This window comes from Sinocyclocheilus anshuiensis, unplaced genomic scaffold, assembly GCF_001515605.1.
Source record: "Sinocyclocheilus anshuiensis isolate Anshui unplaced genomic scaffold, SAMN03320099.WGS_v1.1 scaffold436, whole genome shotgun sequence".
Taxonomy (NCBI): domain Eukaryota; kingdom Metazoa; phylum Chordata; class Actinopteri; order Cypriniformes; family Cyprinidae; genus Sinocyclocheilus; species Sinocyclocheilus anshuiensis.
This window is the reverse complement of record NW_015560618.1, coordinates 73,747-98,750: the sequence shown is the minus strand read 5'-3', so window position 1 is coordinate 98,750 and position 25,004 is coordinate 73,747. Positions and strand designations below refer to the sequence as shown.

At 36.7% G+C, this 25,004-nt stretch overlaps 2 protein-coding genes across 3 annotated transcripts; both read left to right on the top strand.

The window, feature by feature from the left end:
* Positions 1 to 163: 163 nt before the first annotated feature.
* Positions 164 to 13,092, top strand: LOC107681794 (WW domain-containing adapter protein with coiled-coil-like). 2 transcript variants are annotated; one of them, XM_016478130.1, is made up of 13 exons: positions 164 to 433; positions 636 to 669; positions 1,309 to 1,501; positions 3,177 to 3,253; positions 4,111 to 4,226; positions 4,304 to 4,416; positions 4,535 to 4,771; positions 6,556 to 6,678; positions 7,004 to 7,149; positions 7,961 to 8,058; positions 8,433 to 8,598; positions 11,431 to 11,558; positions 11,643 to 13,092. In XM_016478130.1, exons 1-13 carry the CDS (start codon positions 393 to 395, stop codon positions 11,710 to 11,712), a joined length of 1,542 nt encoding a protein of 513 aa, XP_016333616.1. In that variant the 5' UTR covers positions 164 to 392; the 3' UTR covers positions 11,713 to 13,092. The 2 variants fall into 2 exon arrangements, with proteins under 2 accessions (XP_016333616.1, XP_016333614.1); XM_016478128.1 differs by having other exon boundaries at positions 165 to 433; positions 8,430 to 8,598.
* A 1,203-nt stretch (positions 13,093 to 14,295) lies between these two features.
* bambib (BMP and activin membrane-bound inhibitor homolog (Xenopus laevis) b) lies at positions 14,296 to 17,141 on the top strand. The gene is made up of 3 exons (XM_016478078.1): positions 14,296 to 14,716; positions 15,207 to 15,488; positions 16,181 to 17,141. Exons 1-3 carry the CDS (start codon positions 14,641 to 14,643, stop codon positions 16,594 to 16,596), a joined length of 774 nt encoding a protein of 257 aa, XP_016333564.1. The 5' UTR covers positions 14,296 to 14,640; the 3' UTR covers positions 16,597 to 17,141.
* Positions 17,142 to 25,004: the final 7,863 nt, after the last annotated feature.

Sequence of the window (25,004 nt, the reverse complement as noted above, 5' to 3'; positions counted from 1 at the left end):
AGCTGAACGTTACTTTTAATAGGATTTGTACTTCTATAAATGTATTTAATATCTTGTAGCTTAAGTTAAACAAGTTTAGCACATTTAAACCTCAAATGCTACTGTCGCTCCGTGAGGTGCACGAGCGCAGGTTGCAGTCGTCTGCTCGTGCACGTCGCGCGCTGATCGCGAGCACTAGTCTCTGCTCGTGACGTGCACTCGCGGGGCGCAGTCGCGAGCACAACGAAGCGATGGACCGTCAGCTCTTTCCCGAATAGCGAAGCAGCACTGCAGCAGAGCCTACTTTTACAGATATTGTAGTGTGTGTTTGCAGGCAGTACCACTAAAGAGAGCTGTAGTGCAGCAGAACTGCTTCAGTAGTAACACTTCACTTCCACATCACTGCAGCATTAATGGTAATGCATGCAACGAATCCATCCAGACTCAATGATGGGTAATCACACATTTACCTCCAGTTTACACCCTTCAGCTAATCGCTTAAAGCCTAAACTAAGTGCATATTATGTTCGAAGAAATTCTTTCAAAGTAGTTTTTTTCCCCCCTCTAACAGCAAGTTGTAATTTCTCTACGTTAGCATTGTAGCTGGCTAGCAGAGAGCGCGTTTCTGACTATATTAATTTTTTTGTCTTTCACAGGTGTAATGATCGAAGAGATCCTCAAGCCTACCAGGTACACAGAGAAGTATTTTATCGTTGAAAGTAGACACATATTTGGGAGAGAAGCCGAAATAGTGTCAACATTGGATTAGCCGGTTTTAGCATAACACTAGTGCTCACAGGCCTAGTTCCTGCTTGCTAACTGAAACTATGATATACATTACGCGTCATACTTTGTAGGTAATAGAGGTCAATTATTTGCTTTTGGCAAATTGTTCTAGAGTTAAACTAAAATAGTAGCTTATACCGAGGTAATGGTGTGACTAGAGAGCTCACGTCTCTGCGTGCAAGCTTGTTTTGTAGTTAGCTATCATAATTACGGGATTCACAACAAATATAAACTGTAATAGCACATCGTTCTCATTTACTGTTAGGCCTTATCAGATCTAGTATTACATTTTATAGTGACTTGATGAGCTTAACAAACACCGACAAGAGTGCAGATCAACTAGCTCCCTATCTAGTTTTAATAAACATCCTATTTGTGTTTTTTCAAAAGCACCAGGTGTTCTTTCATGTCATTTGCAGTACAGTAACTTAGAAAATTACATTTAGTGATTTAATAATATTCAATTTATTTGAGCCCCTGCCAGAATAGAAGTTCAAGCTCAGTGGGCTTTGCAGTCCTTTTCTCATGCATTGTGTTTTGCAGTCTGTCAAATATCAGTCAAAGAGTCACTCGTCGAATGACCATCGCCATGACAAGATGCGAGATTCGTCAGACTCCACACCACCAACTAAAATGCTGCGGCGATCAGACAGTCCAGACAACAAGCACAGTGACGGAACAGGGCACAGCCAAACGAAAGCACTCCACGTTCACCGGACCCGTGAGAGGGACAGCGGTAAGAACATGAGTGAGGAGAGGTTCCACATGCATATGGTTAATGTTTTATGCTTGTATGATATGGTCCCTAATACCTCAGAACCCCAAAAGCTATATGGGGAAACATTATTCACAGTGGTAAATAATTATACAGAATAATATTATATAAAATAAATATATATTTAGTTGTGGTTAAGCAGGGCAGTAGAATTAAGAGTGGACTGACCAGGGGTTTTGAGGCAGATACCAATAAGTGATATTATGAGACTGTAAACAGCAGGAACATTTCACAACTTGGTGCTTGTTATGTGTTTTATACTTCTTTTTTAAAACTATATTTAGCTTATGCTTTTGTTTAGGCATTATTAGTAACTTAAATTACTGTAGGTGATAATAAACAATGAGAAGTCATCCCAGCACTGTTATTACAGTATAACTGTTATTAATTGTATTGCAATGAACCTGCATTTCTGATGATGCTAAAATTAGATTTGGCACAATCTAGAACTGTAACAAGTAATTCAGAGTTTGATAGAACTGTTTGTATTGATGCTTTATGCATTTTATGTGTTTAGTTGGTATGGTTTGGTTTACAGGTCTGTGTTTTAATATTGGTTTATTTCATTTATTACTAGGGTTACATCAATATTAAAATAGCAACATTCTGCCTGATTTTGTCATGTTATTATTGATATTAATATTATTATAATGTTAATTATATTCTAAGGTGTTTTGTCTAAATTAAAAGTAGTAAAAACTAAAATTTATAATTTTAAGTACTACAAGTCAATTTAGGTTTTTTAGTAGTAGTGTTATCTAAAACAATATGTGAAATGGAGATTAATTTTGAGATTTGCTACTTTTGCGTAACCATGTTAACATGCAATACATGATATAATTAAATCTGCTGATAACTGGCATAATACATTGTTTCATGAATCTCTAGTTTGCCGTCTTGCATTTTAGAATTCTGTGTAATTAATGTAATTACTCTTGAAAATTGACATGTTATAAACCAAAACACCATTTGGAAGTTGTAGGATTATATAATAGGCTAAGGCTAAAATCCATCTATAATAAAATTGACTGATATTGATAATAGTCTTTACATGTTTTATGGAACAGATTTAATTGCTAGATTTTAGTCAATCAAGCAGCATTAAAACACAGGATACTCTCTTGTGCTTCCTTCATACGGTCTTACTTCCTGTTATTACCACAGCCATGAGGCTGCAGCAGGTTCAACTCGTCAGAGGCCTCTTAGCATTGGTCTTTTCTCTGATAGGTTGTGTTGCACATGTTTAGACCTTACTTTTAATTCACTTATTTTCAGATCTCTGGTGTATTTTCAGTCTTGGTGTAGACTGAAATTTTTATTTGGCTTGAAAATATTAATGTAAGAATTAACCTTTTTTTTTTCTTAAATGGACAAAAGTGTAAAAAACACAAGCCTAAAAGTTGCATGTAGGGTCACACAATTTGGACGTCAGTGGAAACAGCATCTCATCCTGTCATGAGGCCATGTTTCCACCGCTCAGTCACAGGACTGTCAGCTCAACCCTATAAACTAGCTGTCCAGCGTGTTAAATGGAAGCCCAGAATACTGTCTTGTTTCAGTGAATTATGTTCTGCAAAAGTCTTCAGGCTTTCACATGCTTGGTGGTTTGTTTCTGATCTTCTTAATTATGTTTCAGGTGTCAGTTCTTCTCCACAAGAAAACTCCCATCATGCATCCAGTTCTCACCCTCATCCAAACAGAACTTCAGAGATGGTAAGTTGATCAGTCAGTGGGTTGTCTGAAGAACTAGCATGTGTTAAGGAAGCCTGTGCAATTAGACAGATATTCGCGACATTTTGAGGTGTCTTATTCCCTGATAACAACCGTTGTGATTAGCGACGTGGAATAACATACCACTCTTCTAGGTATTGCAGACTCGCTCTCTCTCATGATAGTTTTATTGCAAAAAATATTTGAGACAATAGAGTATATCTGACAGTGTATATACTCATTCTCATATTTAGGATAACTTAGATTGTGCACTTTTCTTTCCGCAGCTTACTCTGTGTTCCATATCCATATTTCAGATTTGTTTTATTTTTTGGAAACACGTTATTTACTACCGTAAAGTGATGTGACTGGTGGATGTTTTCTGTGAACAGCGCGTGTTGATAATTTTCATTAACGATTATTACCGTTTTTATCGATTAACTTCTGCAGCCCTACTTTTGTTGGAAAAACTCTGCATCCAAATGAGGTTTCGTGAGATACCGTCTCTTCTGATTTCAAATATGTTAATAAAATGTTGCTGTGGTATATATTTTAGTTTCTTTTGAGAATTGCATCAATATATTTATTCATAGTTCATAATTCAGAGTTCTGTAAATAAAATAAGGGGTATTCAAAAAATGTACAAACAAATATTTCTCAAAACTTGGTAAACAGAGAGATCCAACTGTAAGGTTGAATTGACTATACTGGGATATTTAAAGGACTGTTGCTAAAAAAAAAAAAAGTAGCGCACACTAATAAATCATCCTGACTCATCCCTATCCCTAATGTTCTCTCATATGACAAATTTCCCTGCTCTTTGTTTCTTGATGTGCCTACATATTTCCTGTCTCTTCCAGCCCCACGAGCCAGCAGATGATTGGTCAGAGCATATCAGTTCGTCTGGCAAGAAATACTATTATAACTGTAGGACAGAGGTCTCTCAGTGGGAGAAACCTAAAGAATGGTTGGAGAGGTGAGTTGCTTTATATCCCCTGTAACTGCCTCTCTTCTTCAAACCATGCACTTACACCAGACTTCCTGTCTGAACAGAGAACAAAGGCAGAGAGAAGGTGCCAAGACTATGGTTAACAGCTTTCCCAAAGACAGAGACTACAGACAAGAGGCGATGCAGGCCAGTGCCACAAGTGCCCTCAGTAGTTCAAGTAAGTAGCAGAAACACATTTCTAAGTTGGTAGAAGTTCACTTTGCTGATGTGTTGTGTTTCAGTGGTTCTTAACACATTTGTCTTGTGTTTTTTCACAATCCCTTTCATTCTCCCAGAATCTACTTTAGCGGAGAAGCCATTGTCAAACTCTGGTTATTCTCAGCCTTTGTCCATAAACCCCTCCAGCATGCCCAGCTCCTCCTCGTCCTCCACAGTGCCTGTGTCTCCTGCCCTGCAAGCTTCAACCTCCACTCTGCTTCAGGACCCAGCACTTCTCGGACAGCTGCTGCCTGCACTCCAGGCCACCCTGCAGATGAACCACGGCAATGTAGACATGGGCAAAATGAATGAAGGTAATGGCTGCGCAGTGTTTCCCATAGGATTTTGTGAGACTATGGTGGGTAGACCGTATAGTCGGTACATTTAAAAGTTAAATGTATCAATCTGGTGCCCTTTAAGAGTTCAGAATTAAGAGCTCCAACCCATTTTCAGTGTCCAAATGTAATAAATTGAGTAAATTGCATTAATGTTTACCTGGACTTTGAAGTGGATTCAAAACTTTTTTGTAGTTGTAATAGTGGTCAAACAATTAGAATATATAGATTATAAGTCACTTACAATGTACATTTGGGAATACAACATGTGCTTTTTATTTATTGTTATTATTAGTTTCTATGCAGATGCACTCTCCTACAAAATCACCCTAATCATTCTTGCTCCTCTTAAAATAAACTTTTCTTTGTGCATTTCTTTAAAGTCAAGAAATCAGATCTTGTTAGTTTTTCTCCAGTCTTGTAACTTTTCACGCTGCTCACACTGTCATTTTTCTGTTTTCATTTCCTGTTGATCACATGTGATTCGAGCATAAATTATATAGAGGTAGGGCTGGGTACAGATTTTTTTCAAATTCAGTTCTTATTCACTAGCTCCCTGTTCCATTCAATTCATGTTTCAATTCAGTTTGATCTTTTCAAGTTGGGTATATTAATGTGTGTATGGTAAAAGATCAATCTTGGGATTTTGAGAATCAGTATTTGCACAAATAAAGACTACCATTTTAAAGGAAAATCAGTATTACTCTACCCTATTCAGTAGGCAGCTGACGATCTGTTGTTCTAGGGAGGAAGAGTATGATCTGCTTTTGATCAGAGATGCTCCCTAGATTAGTGTTCATCCAGTATTGTTTTTCCCCTTTAAATTGCAGTTATCTTAGAGACCAGGGTGGCCTATATTAAGCAGGTACACATACCATGCTATTTAATTTAATGATATTAAAAACACATGCATAACAGTTGATTAAAATATTTTTTCCATGATTACAAAATTATTCATAAATAATTTGAAAATTAATTATTTAATTAAAAATTCTGTAAAATCATCAGAATTATACTTCAGAAAAAAAAACCTTCTTGATTTTGTAATTCTGTAACAGTTTTTTTTTGACCAGGGTGGCCTATATTAAGCAGGTACACATACCATGCTATTTAATTTAATGATATTAAAAACACATGCATAACAGTTGATTAAAATATTTTTTCCATGTTTACAAAATTATTCATAAATAATTTGAAAATGAATTATTTAATTAAAAATTCTGTAAAATCATCAGAATTATACTTCAGAAAAAAAAACCTTCTTGATTCTGTAATTCTGTAACAGTTTTTTTTTTTCACAAAGAAATTGTTAAAAATAGGGATACATAAATGCACCACTTAAGACACATTGGCCAAACAGAAAAACCATTGGCCTATGCTCATAATATATATAAGAATACAAAATCAGAATATCCACCTATATATTGTTTTAGAATGCATTCCAAAATGACGACATCAATCTGTGACATGAGTTTTTGTGTTTTAATAAAACACAAATCTAATAAAAATCTATACAAATGCATTTACCTGTAGCAACAAATACAATTAGGCCTCCATCCAGGTAGCTAAAGCATGCTCTAACTGTTTTGCCACTTTGACAACTGCTTTTTGCAAAATATGTGACATCATCTCTCCACATGGTGAAGATATCGTAAGCCGACAAGGCTTGATGTTCGCCGACAGAGCCTTTTTCAGATTTCTTTCAGTGTTTAGGACTGCTTTGACTGTATGTGTGTCTTTTTCTGTCTTTGTCTTCCTCCAAGTCCTCACAGCCGCTGTCACACAAGCTTCCTTACAGTCTATGCTTCATAAGCTTCTCACTGCCGGACCGTCCGCTTTCAACGTCACTACTCTGCTTTCCCAAGCTGCTCAGCTTTCCACACAAGGTATGGCTGAAGTCCCAGTCACTTCACACCTCTCCTAACTGATGTTGTGCTCCAGAGCAACTAATCCACATTTTGTTAAGGAACTATGCAACCATATATTACAATACTTTGTTAGACCAATGTTTTAGGTATGTTAATAGGTTAAGCTACAACTTTACTGGAAAACTGAGACTTCGGTGAAGAATGAGATATATATATATTTTTTCAAATAATATTAATTTAGTAGTAATTTAAGTCGGATTTAGTACATTTGGTATATTGTTATAAATACATTTATTTACCAGATTCCATATATCATTTCTATAACTCTGTTTCTAATGAACAGCTCAAAAGTCCGGTCAGTCACCCATGTCATTAGCATCAGATGCCTCTTCACCGAGGTCATGCGTGTCTCCCAGAGTCAGCACACCTCAGACCAATGCTGTCTCTAAACCCCTGCTCAGCTCTGCATCTCTTTCTTCGCAACCAAAGGTCAGTAGCAACTAGTGGTTTGTCATTGCCTAAACTTCTCTGTTATGGTGGCCTCAAAGTGTTTGGACATGTCATTGCATTAGATAACAAAATATCAATCCCTGTGACATATGTAACAGATGATGCTACAGCTTGCTGACTTGTTTTCTTAGTCATTTTTTGAAGTTGCTTTCAACCAGCTGGTCCCAAAGTAATTTGGTAAAAAAAAAAAAAAGTTTGTTGTTCTTTAGTAAAAATCTGTTCACATCAAGGCTAGAATCACTACATGACTTCTAAAATCTGAACAAATGTCAAAACACTAGGCATCAACCTTTGTAAAAGGTTACAACAAGCACAGCAAACTCACAAAGTGACATGCACATTGTTGCTAGGAGACACATAACCAAAGAAAATAAATATTCTAAAATCAGCTGAAAATATCAAACATGTTTGATATCCTCTGATTGATGGAATTATAGTCTGAAGCTAATTTGTAAACACAGCTACCCATAATATGTCGACTGGCTCTGACTTTCAATAAGTTGACTAGACTCTTAGTGCAAACTAAATTGAATAATTTCTCTGTTTTTATAATGGATTTGTGTAGATTAAGATTAAAATTTTGGTCTTTATAAAAAGGGCGCAAAAGTTCAAGAAACACGTATGTACAGTATATATGTTATATTGGTTTGATATTCACACATTTAAGTGTTGCACAAGTGTCTAAATACTTTTTGGGACCACTGTGTATGTTTTACGTTCCAACACATTTTAGAAAGTTGTACTGCTGACCATTTCTGGTCATATTCAAGCTGTTGTTCTTCAATTTCAGGTCAGCGCATCAATTCAAAGACAAGGATCAACTTCCCAGCAGTCTGTCAGCTCTGACAAACCTCTGGAATTCAGTGATCCCCGTCTTCACAGGCAAATGTACGAATCTCTCAGTAGGAACTTGTCTTTTGGCTGTTGGTAATGTTGGAGCAGCCTATCAAATGTCGTCCTACAGCACCATCTACCTGTTCAGTGTTGAAATGCAACCAAACACATACATTGTGGATAATGCGGATATCAATTTTGGTTTCCTTTGACTTTGATTATATTTTTTTTTTATAAATGAGGGTGAGTATATGGTGACAGAAATTGCATTGTTGGGTAGACTTTCACTTTAATACATGTTTATTATTATAAGCATACACTTGTTAGTATTATTATTATTATTAGTATACAAAACGTATCTATTTAAATGGTTGTAATTTTAAAATTCTATTTATTTATGCATTTAATTTTTTTTTATTTTATAGCAGTCAAGAGGGCTTGTCGAGCTCTAATGGCAGTGCGGGCATCAGCATTCCCGCCTCAGGCAGCACCTCTCGAACCAAAAGCACTTTCACTCCTTCTCTAGCATTGCACTTTGATGAAAATCTCATCAAGCATGTTCAAGGCTGGCCTGCAGAACATGTGGAGAAGCAGGTACGAGCATGTTCATTGATCTTCTAGGGCCAGTTGTTCAAAAGTAATCTGATCGGATTTCGACGATCGGATTGGATCAAATCTTGAAGATTGGTTGTTCAACAGAAATCTGAATCTGGATCAAATAATCAGTTTGTGTTATTCAAAACTATTTAGTGAGATTGGGGTACCTTTGATCCAAAAAAATCAGGATTATACTGATCCCACCAGAAGGGTGGATTTCAGGAACAAAAATATAATAAAACTTTAAAACTGGTCCAAAAATGCAACATTTGTAACATGTAATATATCCCCAAAAGCCCCAAACAGCTGTCAATATCAAACAAAAAAGTGATCTAATTTAAAGTGTTTTATTTATTTATTTTTAATCACTGTTTGTAAACTACATTGGCACAATCATCAAAGATGAACCAGTCAGAAGTAGTTATTTATGTAAATGAAATGTGACCCTGGAGCACAAAACCAGTCATAAGTAGCACGGGTATATTTGTAGCAATAGCCAACAATACATTCTATTTTGATAGATTTTTCTTTTATGCCATAAATCATTAGGATATTAAGTAAAGATCATGTCCCATGAAGATATTTCGTAAATTTCCTACCGTAAATATATCAAAACGTAATTTTTGATTAGCAATATGCATTGATAAGAACAACTTTGAAGGCGATTTTCTCAATATTTTGATTTTTTTTTTGTACCCTCAGATTCCTATCCTAAGTAACAAACCATACACAGGGCTTAAAGTTCTCCGGCACCGTGCCGGATCTCCGGCGTGTGGCGTTTAGCTGCGGGAAAATAAGATAGTCCTCCTACATTAAAAAAAAAAAATTATTGATTTTTCTTTTATGCCAAAAATCATTAGGATATTAAGTAAAGATCATGTCCCATGAAGATATTTCGTAAATTTCCTACCGTAAATATATCAAAACGTAATGATTGATTAGTAATATGCATTGATAAGAACTTTTTAATTAAGTAATATGCATTGATATGCATTGATAAGAACTTTTTAATTAAGTCTAATTAAGTAAAGATCATGTTCCATGAAGATATTTCGTAAATTTCCTACCGTAAATATATCAAAACGTAATTTTTGATTAGCAATATGCATTGATAAGAACAACTTTGAAGGCGATTTTCTCAATATTTTGATTTTTTTTTTGTACCCTCAGATTCCTATCCTAAGTAACAAACCATACACAGGGCTTAAAGTTCTCCGTATTTAATATTATTTTAGAGTATTATAAATATAGAGTAATAAAGATAATACATTATTATCAATAATAGTTTAATAATATTAAACTGTTAATGATAATAATTATACCCATGTCCTCAGTTTCTCGTTTCTCGCGTCGTTTGGCTGCAGAAAAAAATAAATAAAAAGATAGTCCTACATTTTAAAAAACTTATTGATATCCTGTTTGAGTTCATCAGTTTGCCTACCAATGGTATGAGAGGAATACAGCTTTCACTCTCAACCAAACTAACATTACTAGCCAATCAGACATTTTTGGTCCTATAAACATGAGACAAGCATAATAGTATCCAACTGCAGAGTTGCAGCTGATGAGTGCGAGAGAACGATATGATTGGCAGAACAAATTTACCTGTAGTTTTGAAAAGTGTCCACCCCCAACCCCCGGAAAAAAAGTTCAGGCTCAGGATTTTTTTTTGCTTTAACCCCTGCATACATCAATGGAAAGCTTATTTATTCAGCTTTCAGATGATATGTAAATCTCAGTTTCCAAAAATTGACCCTTATGACTGGTTTTGTGGTCCAGGGTCACAAATGCAAAACTTTTCTGAGAGAACACACTAGGGTTTGAACGACTTCTGATTTTTTTGAAAAGTCAACTTTTATGTGATGAAAGTCGAGTTGAAGTCGACTAGTCGCTGATGACGTCATTAATGAATAAATAAGTCTGGGGCTGTGATAAACAGCTTGTGCACAGCTATGGCATATGACACAGCGCTGCCCACACGGCTGTTGCTCCTATAACAGCTAATTTTGATCAGTTCTTTTGTCTTTGGGTCGTTATATTTCTCACAGATTTCTGCTCATTCTAAATCAGATACAGATAAAGTAGATACAGATAAAGATACATTTTACTGTGATTACTGACATTTTACAGATAAAGTAGCACAGTAAAGATTACATTCATATGAATGCATTAGTGAGAGCGATTACGTGTGTGAATTAATTCTACCTGGCAGCGTCTCTCTACTAGTAGTGAAGCTGTGGAATTTAGTTAAGAAATATATGCTTGAACTTTTCAGTTTCTAAGCTATTTTATTGAGAAATCACAGAACAGTGTTGACAATACATTATAATGTACAGTATTTGAAAAATAATGTGTTTTTTTAACATTAAAGCATGTCAACATATTCTGTTACACCAAATACACAAAATAATGATCTTTAAAAAAGCATCATATGACCCCTTTAAAGCATCATGGTAGAGCATTGAAGTCGATTAGTCGGTACAACCCCTAGAACACACAGAGACACAGATAGATAGATAGATAGATAGATATTATTATTATTATTTCTTTATTTCTTTACATCATCATGTCTCTTTAGGGGCTTCGTAGAGCACTAGTAATCAAGATTTGGTAATATGAAAAAGTTTGTATCTGGATCATTGTGGTCAATCCAATTTTGCTTTTAAAAACCAGCAGAAAAGATGGATTACCCGATCCTGGATAGCAAAACCTGAGATTTCCAAATCCAGATCATTCTGATCCAGATAACAACTGGCCCCTAAAGATCAGATATCAGTTCTCCAGCTGTTGAATTTCTCTTCCTCTTCATCTTAAATTCCTGTCACCCAGGTGTCACGGTTAAGTGAGGATATCCACAACATGGGAACCCTCTACATGTCAGAGATCTGCACCGAACTTAAGAACCTTCGCTCTTTAGTGCGAGTATGTGAAATCCAGGCCACATTGAGAGAGCAAAGGTCTGTAACCCTGATTTGAATAGAATGATCAAATATACATAATAAAATGACTTTTTATGAATCCTTTTTCTTCTTTTCACACAGGATTCTGTTTCTGAGACAGCAGATCAAAGAACTTGACAAACTGAAAAATCAGAATTCCTTCATGGTTTGAGAGATGGCTGTGGAGCTCATGGCAGTCTCTCTCCAAACATGTCCAGCCCCTGGTTGTTTGGACCCCTGCTCTCAGCCCGAGCTCTCAGATTCGCAGTCGAACTGTAGGCTGCAATGCCTGAAATGGGACAGAGAGAAAGGAAGCTTCCAAAAGTGCTTATCAAGGCAACACAAGGCCCAGAGATCGTAGATTAATTTCACAGTCCTTTGACGTACATCGCTTCTCTATTCTCAGATCCACAGGCCATTAGAGAGAGATATTCAGAGAGCGCTCTCCAACTCGGACTAACCTTTGAGTAATCATGCAGTGGATCTGGTGATTCATGTGCTGGTTTTTCAGGGTTACGCCTGTGTTAATGGATCATAAAGTTCACTGTCACACTGGAGACCTAATATCCCCTTATCCTCCAGTGACTGACAGTGATTATGAATGATGTCAGAAGGGCTATCTGTGCACAAGGACGCTTCCAGCTGCACTGGCATTTCTCAAAGTGACCAACTAAAATAAGCCCAATATACTTCTGAGTGCTCATTCTCAAAAATTAGGCCTGACTGGCTGATTCTCTACCCCTCAGAAAGATTACATAGGACGCAAAAGTGATCTTAATTGACTGCAGCAAAACGAATGGGTGCTAAAAATTTCTGAATTGGTGACGTGGCACTTAAAAGCTTTTGCCGAAGCGGTAGATGCACATTTTCTAAGTTTCTGACCCTGATATAGGGGTTGTCACTTTCTGCCTTCGATGTTCCTTGTTCTTTGCAGTGCTGTTACACATCTAACAGAGATTACTTTTCATGCTGCACCCCAGCACTGTTTGACACTTTTTATTTTTTTTTATTGTTGTTTTGATTTGTTTGTATTTTCTCAGTTGTTCTTTACTCATAGAATTGAGTTTAGTCATTCCCATATTGCCCGAATTAGGAGGATGCAATGAGAGAACTCCATATTTTATACAGCTGTGGCTGCACATCAAAAATGCATCCTTCATGGACAAAAGAGGACCACGAGGACTGTCCAAGCCGACCTACTGGGGGAAGAGTATGGAGACGTACAGGATCAGATCAAGTTTTTCCTAATCTTTTACGTAAAATATCAACTAGTCTATAGGGAAAAAAAAAAAAAACTAAGCATTTAGTCAACTTGTCAGTTTGTATTTGACAAGGATGTGAAAAAAGGCTAAACTGGTGATTCCTCTTTGATGTTTGCAATGTCATTCATAGTTTTGCTCCATTGTTCTTTCTGTCTTCACTGCCCTCTGATGCAGGGTTTGAACTTAGACCAATTTTAACGCGATAGGCTGTAAATGGAGTACACTTTCAGCAATATGTTGCTTTGTATATGGTTTCTAAAAGCTACGGGAAATAAACTATTACCACATTATGTTTTGGTACGTTTGCTTTTGTGTATCGGTTGGTTTAAGACGACTGCATGCAATCATGAACTAAAAGAACTCGAACACATGCTTGAATGTTTTTCCTTGTTAGCTTTTCTGTGGAATGTTTCATGTGCACTTGGGATCTGACCATTTCAGTGTTTCAGAACCCTAGGATTAATAATAACAATCTACTTATCTGTTTTGTAAGTAGTTATGTTAGATGTATTATAATACATACAGTTGTGGCCACAATTTTATATAGTTGAAAAATCTGCAAAATGTTCATTTTAACAAGAAGGTTAAAAAAATTGCATTTTAGTATGGCACTGAGTAAGCCGTTTCACACAACAGATGCTTGCAAAATTAAAGCTGAATTTAAAGTAATTATTATAAATGACCTATTCAAAATATTATGTAAGTGATTCTTAATGTGTTGGGTTTTTTTATGTTTTGTGATCATTGTTCATGGATCTCTTGTTTGTCCTGAGCAGTTAAACTGCTCACTGTTCTCAAGAACAATCCTCCAGGTGCTGCACTGTAAAAAAAATTCCGTAAAATTTACGGTAAAGAACCGGCCCGTATATAGTAGGGGAATTTACCGTGAACCATTTAACAGGTTTTTACTGTAGCATTTTTACAGTCTTTTACCGTTAAATTCACGGTCATTTTTTACAGTGTGGGTTTACAATATCATCTGCATATTTGAACCCTTCCAACAGCGACTTCATGATTTTGAGATTCAACTTTTTTTATTCTGAAGACAGCTGATGGACTCGTACTACAAAAAGTGCAACTTTTGCTGCTATATTCAAGAAGGTAACAGAAGATGCATTAAGAGATTTTTGAAAAGGATATCTGGGTTAAATTGTATTTTGTCTTCTGGAAAACAAATCAACCTGCAAATATAAATTAACATAATATCTTAATACTGGTTAGAAGTAATTCATGAACTTGGTCATTTGGTTTCGATTAGATAAAGAGAAAATAAGAATATATTAAGCCATTGGCAATTGGTATTTTTACATACAGGGGTCACTGTAAGTTACAAGTCAAGCCATGCTTTTTTCTGCAGAATGAGGGTTAAGCTGTATTAGCTGTGCATGGGCACATGGGGAGGCAACAGTCACAACTCACGCCTGTGAATGAACAGTCCCAGCGGCTCGATGACTCTTATAGGAGGAGCTGCTCTCATTCTCAAGTCTTCAACATTTAAGAGCACTCAAGCGGACTATATACAGGATATTCTCCTTTTGAATAGTTGCGAAGGCTGTGAATCTCGCGTTCGAATTAAAACAAAAATGGATTATGTCTAACATGGGTTTTTAAATTGTATTCTAACAACTCCACGTCGGCTTTTCTGCGCACAGCTGATTTGATCTGGAAGTCTTGAAGAGCAGCGAGGACTAAACCACGATGTGATCATTTCTATCCAAAAATGTTACGAAAAGTTAACGAAGCAAGTTGGAACACATCGTGAACACTAATACAGTGTTTCTGGCTATAAAGTCCGTATCGATGCGAATCTGAAAAGGCAAAGAAAGTGCTTTTGTCCAATGCAGCGGAACAGCAGTCTCGTTTCCATTTGGCTTCAGCTCGAGCTGTGCGCGATGGCTGTTCTCCTCACTAAAGGTGAGTGAATACTGTTTATATGGTCAGAAGAGTCTCCAGATTGACCAATTAATGATTTAGTGGAACTACAATTAATTACATTTGTAATACAACCAACGAAGTGTATTTACAGCTACAGCGTATTAATAATTACATATTATTATTACACAGTAATAACAATGTAACACGAACGCTAATGTATAGTGTGACCAAAGGTTTTTTGAACACCTAATTATTTGTTATCACGTATTAGCACTTTTGTTTTGCATTGCTGGGTGTGTGTAAGTACAACTATCAATACTAAATGTTGTATTGTTCTGTCAAAGTATTAAGAACCAAAAGTCTTAAAGCCAAATTCCATTTTTTTTTTTGTAAGAAAATCCATTTGGGAACTAGGCTTTAAACAGGGGTTAAGTTGGAAAATGAATATCTATTTTTAAGTTATTTTAAGTGTTCAGTTGGAGTGAAGTTCATTCTTTTAATACGAGTAATTTCTCTTTTCTTGTAACAGGAGAAATACGGTGCTACTGCGATGCCCCCCACTGTGTGGCCACTGGTTACATGTGCAAATCGGAGCTGAATGCCTGCTTCACCCGCACCTTAGACCCTCAAAGTGCCAAGTCTCCTTTATCTCATGGATGTTACGACCCTCTGTTGAACTCTGGAAAATCTTGCCACCCAGAGTCAACCTATGACACCATTCATGGATCTGCCACACTTCAGTGTTGCCATGAGGATATGTGCAATTACAGAGGCCTGCAAGATGTCACATACAGAGGAAGTGAAATTCATGGTATGAGAAGAAGTATTTTTTAGTTATTGCTAGTGATAGACAGATAAATCAGACAATTTTTTATTTCAGTCATTAACTGTGCCCACTTGGCCAGTTAATAGAAGTACCTATTGAATTCTACCATTCTAAATCTACCAATTTGTCATTATCTACAAACAGTCTTGTCAATGAGTAATTCACAGCTTTTATTTTCAAATATTTTGGGAAATTTTGAGATATATGTGCATTGTTTCCTTGCACATGATGTGAAAGGAAACATTGTTTAAGAAATGTTAAAAGAAAAGAAAAAAAAAAAAAGTTGAGAAGTTAATTTTCAGAATGTCAGTTGCATTTCAACTGCTGTTTTAGCAATTGATCAGCCATGCTGGTCTTTAATAATGTGCACAGGCACATGGGGAGGCAAGATCTGAAATATTTAGAAACAACTTCCCCACTGTGATTGGTTGATGGTTGTGAAACAGAGTACATTTCATTTAAATGAGTAGTTGTTACAAATCTGTATGACTATTTTAGAAAAAACGTTTTTGTCCAATGTTGTTTTGGACCCCACTGACTTTTACTGAATTGACAAAACCAGTTAAATATTCTTAAAAATATCTTCTTTTGTGTCCCACAGAATATCGTGTATGTCAATGTTTTTCTTCAACTGCTTCATAAAAACATGGCCCTAAACATTCTCTGTTCTTATTCAGACAAACGGCGACATCAAACCGAAGGTAGCCATCACGTGATTGCACGACTACAGGAAATTCCTTTCTCCAAGGAGGTATGGTTCCGCGCTGCGGTCATCACTGTACCCATTGCCGGCGGCCTCATCTTGGTCCTCCTCATCATGCTGGCCCTGCGTATGCTGCGCAGTGAAAACCGCAGACTACGACAACAACGGAGAGAAATGTTGTCTCGCCTTCATTACAGCTTTCATGGCCAACACCTCACCAAGGGTCATGTGGCCAAACTGGACTTAGAGTGTATGGTTCCAGTAGGAGGCCATGAGAACTGCTGCCTGACCTGCGACAAGATTCAGCAGTCCGACCTTACCAGCCAAAGACTTCTTTCATTGGTCAGCTGGGGAAAGCACAGTGGCCAAGGCAAGCTAGAGTTTGTGTGATGGCTTAAGAATTTGCTTTCCTCCGTGGGACTTGTGTTTTATTTCAACCCTTCTAAAGGAGGTACTGCAAACAAGAACTCAAAAGAGAACACTTGAAAGCTCTAACCATATGGTTGTTGCTCTAGAAGCACTTTACTTGAATTAGAGACTTAAGGAGAAGACTGCTTGTATTATAGGCTGCGACGAGGAGCGGCTTCGTGCTGGTATTCTTTATCACCGAAGGATTCCAAAAAAATGTATTTTGGTTTTATCATGTGCACTTTTTGTATAAAGAATTTATGGTTTATTTGCTTTAATAGTGGAGAAAAACCAGTGTGTCAACACTTGTAAAAAAAATGGTAGGGGTACAATATCTTGTCACTGGGGCAGTGCCCTCAAAGGGACATCTTTGTACCTTGTTTACCCCTAATAGTCAAAGGTACCTTAAGGGTGTATGCTATTATTCTAAGGTATTAATATACACTTTTTAGGGGTAGATAAGGTCTTGGTGACATGCTGTTTTATCAGTAAGGTACAGTTTTTGCTTTTTTTTTCACAGTGAATGATGACCGCTGCTGTGTGAATGTGTGACTCTCACTGTTAAAGAGATAGTTCACCCAAAAATGAAATTTCTGACATTATTTACTTACTTACTCTCAAACTCAAACATATGGGTTTTCAGCTGTTTTTGTTCATACAGTGAATTAAATGCACTTTCAAGCTCTAAAATGGACATAAAGGTAGTGTAAAAATGTAATCCAACCCTACAAGTAATCCATATCCATAACTCATTTATACACATAAGTCATTTAATTCATTTCCTGAAGCAATATGTTCACTTAGAACAATGAACAAGCCAAAAATGTACAGGGTTTTCATTTACAAATCACATCAAATAATTGATAAACTTGTGTATACAAAGCCCAAATCAAATATGGTGATGTGCCAAAAACATCAAACCTTATTGGTGCATGTGTCATGATGTAAAGGAGGTTAAAAGTTTTGAACTTTCATTGTTTGGACAAAAACGTACAACAGAAACATTCTTCAAATACATTAATTTGTGTTCCGCAGAAGAAAGAAAATAATAGACTGAAATGTCATGAGGGTGAGTAAATGATCCCCAAATGTTTAGCTTTTTGATGAACAATCCCTTTAACATTCACCAGCCACCTCTGACCTGCTTGTAGATTGTGCTCACTGTAAAGATGTTTAACTGTAAATATTACATGTTCAACAAGGAATCTGTTTGGTATTTCGTATTTTATTGGTTCTTGTTCGATGAGATCGCATTGGGTGTGTGAAGCTGAACAGCACTAAAAGTACTCAGTGTTGTGTATGATATTGACAAGCTCATTATACCCGGAGGGAGAAGTCTTGGCTAATGCTTCAGTATGTCAACACGTGCACAGTTGCAACCGCTCGACTGAGGCATTGGAATCATTAGCAGCAGCATAAGGGCATGGCAGTGTAGTGTGGTAGCTATTACAATCATGTCTTGTTTTACAGTAGCGCTACACGTCTGACTGACTCAATTCCCAGGCCACAATCACTCAGGCTCAAACTCTTTCACTCGGCTTCTTTGGAAAGAATTTAGATCCTCTGTGTAAACTTACCCTCTCACACTACTTATTGTTAATTCCACTGGACGGAAGGTGCGCTTGACACTGGTTTCCAGTGTAAATTTAATTTTATGTTAGTCTCTTTGGCTCCTTTATTTTGCATTGTTAATAGGTAGTGCAGTGGGTCATTAAATCCTTTTACAAATAATCCCTCATGACAGCACAGCATGTCTCTTTACTCATTTTATTATTATTATTATTATTATTTTTGCAGGAAATGCAGTCAATGCACTTAACATTTACTGTCATTTTGCATTTTAGTCCATTCTGAGATCCCAAGTCTTAACAGTGTGCTTCCTCAAAAATGTGTCCCTGTTCACTTTCCAAGTCATCAGGCCACTGCACACTCGGCCTCTGGCTCATTGCACAAAAAGTTAACAGTTATTGTTGGCCCTAGAGGAGAATGCAAGCTTTATTGCAGTGAATGGGATAAAAGGCATTTTCCTCTGACAGTAATAACAGGGAACTTATTCCGTGGTCCACATATATTTTAAAACATAAACTCAAATTCTTGAATGTGCATTTTTGCAGAGGTTAACATCAGGGTCAGAGAACAGAACCACCCTTTCTTTTGCCTTCTAGGGGTTTTGGTGGTGCCACTTTTTGTAATTATCTGTGATTATTTCACAGTGAAATATATTTGTGAATTGATAACCATTAGTGGGTCCTGTGTTGGTCTTATTACTATCAGGTTTCTATTTGTGTAAATTCCTTATATGATATTTTAGATATACTAATAATCCCCTTCCTTAGTACAGTAAATCACACAAACACTTGTTAACAAAAGCCCTCAACATTTCACACTTACAGTACATTCTCATCTGATGAAGTGCTATTACAATGCCTGCTCAAAAATGTCAGATAATGTTAGATAAGTGTTTAAGTGAGTCTTAGAAATTGGAGGGAGCCCAGTGTTCCTGCAGACAAATAAAAAGTTTGAAAGGAATTAAAAAAGCAAGACAGATTAATTTAGATTTCTCAAAACAGCTCTGACCCCTACTTTTTTATGCCTTGAACACTATTGAGTGAGGGAATGTTTGGTTTCTGTGTCTAGAATGAGGAGGTGCCTGATTTGGGGGGTTTCAGCAATGCCTTTGTGCCTTCAACCTTTCAAGACTCCCTCAAATCCCTGGCCTGTTCAGAACATGATCAGCAGAGCAAGTGTGCACTTTGAACTTGTAGTGTGTGAGGAATGTGGATTAATGCATGAGCGCATAGCAAGTTCTCTTTTCAAGGGCACACAGGCCATTCTCTCACATACAACAGCTGAAATACAGAGGCACATGCCCAGAATGAGCTAAATTAGTTATCAGTTCGACATGAAATGGTAAGGTTTAGTTCTGAAAACTTCTCAAGAGCTCTGAATTTGTGTATTTGGACAGAAACATCTGCAGGCAAACAACAGTAAATTTAATTTAGCTTTTGAATCTTTAACTTGTATACTGAGAAAGTGAGAAAGAGTTTGAATGTGATATGCATTATTTGCATATTTGAGTGCGATATGCATTATTTTGTGTTTAATAGCATATTGTGTTGTTAGTTTAGCAACATCCGCTGTTGGCAAACTACTGGAATCAACTATAAGTGTTGGAGTCTTACTTGTGGTTCTTGTGAAGATCACGTGTGATCATTAAACAAGTCCCTGGCATGTAAAGCATTCCTAATTAGTCACTTATGCAGTTCCATTTCAGTTTGAATGCTTTATTGAAAGGTAGCTTCCTTTGTAGACAATAGGGCATGCAGCTTGCTAGGTTTAAGAACAGAGCCAAAGAGTTGTCAGAGCTTTGAGCTGTAATGACAGATTGCAGAAAAAAACAGTCATTTCAAAATGTGTAACTGTAAAAAGACGTTTATGAAAAAGCTAGAAGAGAAGCTCAGCCAGAGCAAAACCTTTGCCAGGTGGTTCATAAAGACCTGGAACAGCTTCTAAATCTGCAATGTTTTCTTCAACCTTCACTCACTCCAACTCTGCTAACAGACAGGAAGTACTTAGTCACTTGCTGTTTACCTCAGAAGTTGCAGATATTCTATACCTGAGGGGTCTCACACTTGTAACTTTTTGATGTTCACCTTTTGATTTTTCATCTTGTGGTAGTCGGGGAAGTAAAAGGAAAAATATAGGCTCTTTTGATCCTCAACTCAAAGGACATTCAACAAATATTACATCACCAAGCAGAGGGGAAACTCGTTTAAAGTTTGTTAGCACTGTAATATTTCAACTTTAACTGGCTAGCTGCTAACATTTATTTTGGTGATTCAAGTATAAAATTCGAAGTGATTTGAAAGAAACAAGCAATTTTTATTACAAACATGAGTCAAACTGGAGCATATTCATTACTTTTTAATTGTTTTGAAGGGGGGAAATTATATTCTTATAGAAAGATAAGAATTATGTTGACAAAGCAGGGACTAAAGAACAACAATCTGAAAACGCCACATAAATTATGATTAGAAACATCAAATTTAGGGGGTGTAGCACAACCAGCACTCCCTGGATCTGGGCCCTGTTGTTCAAGAGGGGTGTGGAGTTTGAATTTGAACATTCCTTTTGTAACTAAATGGGGGGAAACAGGATTAAGAAGAGAGAAAAGGAGATGAGCGAGTGAGTTATCAGAAAACAGTGAATATGGAGCTTAAATGAGATTAAAGATTCATATGTGATTTTTCTACACATTTGAGAAATGGCAGCTTTATAGTTTTTGAAGTATAGCCAAGTATAGAAAATGAAGTATAGAAAAGTAATGAAAACAGATATAGGTGGACTGGGAATCATAAATAACTTTTGGCTCAATGTCCATTCTCAAAACAAAATGTTCTAAGATCAACATAAAACTTTGGAGCTATCGGTTGAATTTTCCTGAATATTGGCAAGGAACTAAATATAACATTCCTATAACAATGACACATACAACTGGATATTAACCATAAATGGTTGTGTGTTAGTCAGATAACTACACTCTAAAAATGCTGGGTTGTTTCAACCCAATTTTGGGTCAAATATGGACTAACCCAACTGTTGGGTTAAATTTTGGTTACATTTTTAAATTAACTTTTTAACCCAACAGTTGGGTTAGTCCATATTTGACCCAAAATTGGGTTGAAACAACCCAGCATTTTTTAGAGTGTAGTTATCTGTAAACCCACTGATATCGAATCAAACTCGCTCCAAGGCAACAAACTTTCCACATTTAACTAGCACAATGTTCTACAAATGTTCATCATTCATGAAACAGCAACACTCACTAAAATGTCAGACTCCTAACATTCAATAAATTGTTGTCATATCTTATATGATTGCCACACAAAATAAACAAGATACAGTAATATCTGTTTTTCTATTATGTTTTATGCTAATAAACAACCAGAGACATTGGAGCCACGTTGAAAAACCAAAATGTATTCAGACTACTTATTTTCTGCCCCCTGTTTAAGTGAGGGAGTGATTTTCACAACTGTAATTTTCAGAATCATGATTAAAGTTTTGAAGTTTGGAAATGAAAGATCTTACAAAGCCTCACCACGCAGCCGCACAGAAACTACTATGTTCTTGTTTATCAAAGCCTCATGCTAACTACTGAAAACAATATTCACAAAGGCAGTCTTGATCCGACAGTGAGGGGAGACTGAAAATGTTGGCTTTTTCAGAGAAGCCATATATTTGAGCAAGCCTTATATTTGTCTGTAAAATAGTACCGCCTTTGCCCCCCAACAGCATTTCTCTTACTGGGTACTATTTTCTTGTGGCCTTGTTAAGTACTGTCTAGTTGGTATACATAAGGCTTGTGATGAGGGCAGGAGGATTTATTATGCAGTAGTGGCACATATATTCTCCTTTTGCCAGACGAACATGGTCAATAGTCCAGGCTGCATCACAAGTCAGATTATGGATTGATATATTTCAGAATATTTAATCCAGTTCATTCTCCCTGAAGATCGGGATACATTACGCCAGCATTTGGTGGGGAGACTTGAAGCTGGCCATAGGGTCTGTCAGACAACTTTTGTGTTCCTTGTGATCTTTGCTGGGGATCTGTCTCTATGGCTCATCTAGTTGTCATGGTCTCCGCTGACACTGAGGACAGACAGACAATATTAGCATAGATGCCCCCCCACTTACGATGTAACAAGTATGAATGTTATGGGAAGTGTTCCCAGTTCTGGTTGACCTAATTTATGCAGCATTTATTATGCAGCATTTATGTTTAGATTTATACCTGTCCACTCTTGTATGTCACTGACCCATAAGTGTCTGTGCTGATGTGTGCTGATTTTGGGTCAGTTCCTATTCGTGTTTCTAATATTCATTGCACAAGAGTCAGGAACTTCTTTTAGATGGAACATTTGTTATGACAGATGGGGAAGTCTATTTGATGTATTGTTTAAAATTTATTATAAATCTCTGTCATCGTTTGATGAGCTAAAAACAAAACCTAAGAGGATGCACTGTATCTGTAGTAGTCACATATGTTTTTGTCTAAATGTAATGTTTCGTTGTATTTTGGGTGACTGTCTGTCAATTGCTGTTATGTTGACTTCTGGGAGGTGTAGTAGTAGGTGATCAAAGGAACACACTGCTCCACAGAGGCTTACTGAAGCCGACACCAGATTTTCCCCTATCATGTCCTGTCATGCTAGTAATTACACAAAGCTGTCTACTTCTGAGCCAAGCCCTTAGACTCCACGTTATCATGTCTCTCTCTATGGTACACGCTGAGAAGATAAACACACATTTCCACACATATCTTTGACATTAAACTTAAGTTCCTAGTCACATGAGATGGAGGGCATTCCAGTGGCTGAGGACTTAATAACAGGCCAGGATGTTTGTTCCTGCATGTAGGATGTCACGTTGCCTTATGGCAGTCTAAAGGCTACCAGTGACCAACCCCAAACAGATGTCTGCCATACCACAATACATCAGCAGGTCCTCAATGTGCACCATGATAACACAGATTACACAGACAAGTACTGCCAGGCATAGCCACGGCTTTTTTCAATGAATTTTAATGAATATACTAATTAATAAAATTAATATTATTTATGTTGTATTACATATTGTTCATTCATTTATTTTTAACACCGCACCCCCAGCACCCCCATTTTTTCGTGGGCTACACTCCAGGGGGTGCTGCAGCACCCTCAGCACCCCTACTTCCCGTGGTAATGCTGCCAGGTACATACATATTGTAACTGTAGTGTGATATTTGATATTACATTTAAAGATACTGTAATTTATTTTAAATGTACTCAACTGCAACCTAATCATTACAAATGTCTGACAGCGAATCACCACAATCACCAGCTCTGGACTCCATGTCCCAGAATCCTCCCCGGCTCACACTTGTTCTCAGTCACGATCACCATCACCTGAGTTCTGATTCCCCACACCTGTCATCTGCAATCAAGGCACCATTCATAAGCACGCTCCTTCCAGTCACTCACCGTCCGGCCTACCGTTCACTACCCTGATCCGACCAGACTCTCAGAATGTTAAATACCTGTTTCTACTTCTCTCTAGATCCCCGAAGTTCTTCCTAAGTTGCTCTCCTCCGCTCCTGGATCCTGAACTCTCCATGAACCTGCAAAGGAACCAAAAACCATCAGTACCCAGCTAAGATTCATTGAACTGTCATTTGTGTTGGATACTCACCAGTCATTGCTCCATTCGATCTGCCTCAGCCATATCTTTCAATAAACCTGCTATTCATTCACTTATCTGTTGTCTCCAGCTTGATCTGTGACAATGTCAGACAATGTTTCAGTTGAAATGACATTAAAGTATATTTTAGTTTACTACAAATGCTTGTCAGAACATTCTGTAGTACACTTTAAGAACAGTTAAAAGACAATAGAAGTAATTATGAAATTGTTTAGTTTAAGTATATAGTTAAGTATATAGTCTTATTTAAGTGGCTCAAAAAGCATTCTCAAGGTCAGCTAACTGCATTTAATATAAAGTTATATTAAAACATAATATAAAACATAGTTGCACTGTAAATAAGCAACAAAGTGTCAGAAAACATTACATTCAGTTTACACTAATTCTTGAACAATTTTTTCTGTTCATTCTTTTAAAGTGTATTTGTTTTTAAAGTGTATTAATTATCACACAAAATAAAATTAAGCAGTTTTACTACAATAAAACCATGGTTCATTTTGGTAAGGGGTGTGATGTCCACATGTTTTTGTTGAAGAAGTTAAAGAGGCTGTAGCATTTCTATCGGAAAAAGGTGGCCAAAAATAAAAAAATTAAATGGATATTTGAATGAAATGTTTGGTCAATATTGAACAAGGATTTGATCGTCCTGTAAGTGTAACAACAGTAATTATCAGGCCTTTGGTGCCCTTTGCAGGCATTTGTAATAATGCAAATTGTTTATTTTGTATTACATTAAGTATTTTAACAGTGTTATTCGATGAAAACCATATGATTATTATTAATTAACCAATCATTATTGCCTCATTGTTTTTATATAATATATTTTAAGTCATGAAAACTAGAATATTAAGTCAGATGCGTTGTTGGTGGTGGTGAAATTATTACCGACATTAAAACACGTTACTAATGTCAACAGTCAAAAAAGTTTGACAGGATTATGAATGTAGTTACCTGAAAGTGATGCACAGGCTTTATCTTTTCTCTGCGCCAGACTGCGCTGATGTCTTTTCCCTGATATAGTCTAGTTGTCCATTAATTATGATGATCATTTGTATTCAGCTGCAAACATGAGGTGAGAGCATATATATATATATATATATATATATATATATATATATATATATATATATATATATATATTATATTTT

Excerpts from the sequence above, each read along its gene's own strand:
- bambib (XM_016478078.1), top strand. The coding sequence starts at position 14,641 with ATGCAGCGGAACAGCAGTCTCGTTTCCATTTGGCTTCAGCTCGAGCTG. Across the intron at positions 14,717-15,206 it reads GGCTGTTCTCCTCACTAAAG|GAGAAATACGGTGCTACTGC; the intron begins GTGAGTGAATAC and ends TTCTTGTAACAG. Across the intron at positions 15,489-16,180 it reads CAGAGGAAGTGAAATTCATG|ACAAACGGCGACATCAAACC; the intron begins GTATGAGAAGAA and ends GTTCTTATTCAG.
- LOC107681794 (XM_016478128.1), top strand. The coding sequence starts at position 393 with ATGGTAATGCATGCAACGAATCCATCCAGACTCAATGATGG. Across the intron at positions 1,502-3,176 it reads GACCCGTGAGAGGGACAGCG|GTGTCAGTTCTTCTCCACAA; the intron begins GTAAGAACATGA and ends ATTATGTTTCAG. Across the intron at positions 7,150-7,960 it reads CTCTTTCTTCGCAACCAAAG|GTCAGCGCATCAATTCAAAG; the intron begins GTCAGTAGCAAC and ends CTTCAATTTCAG.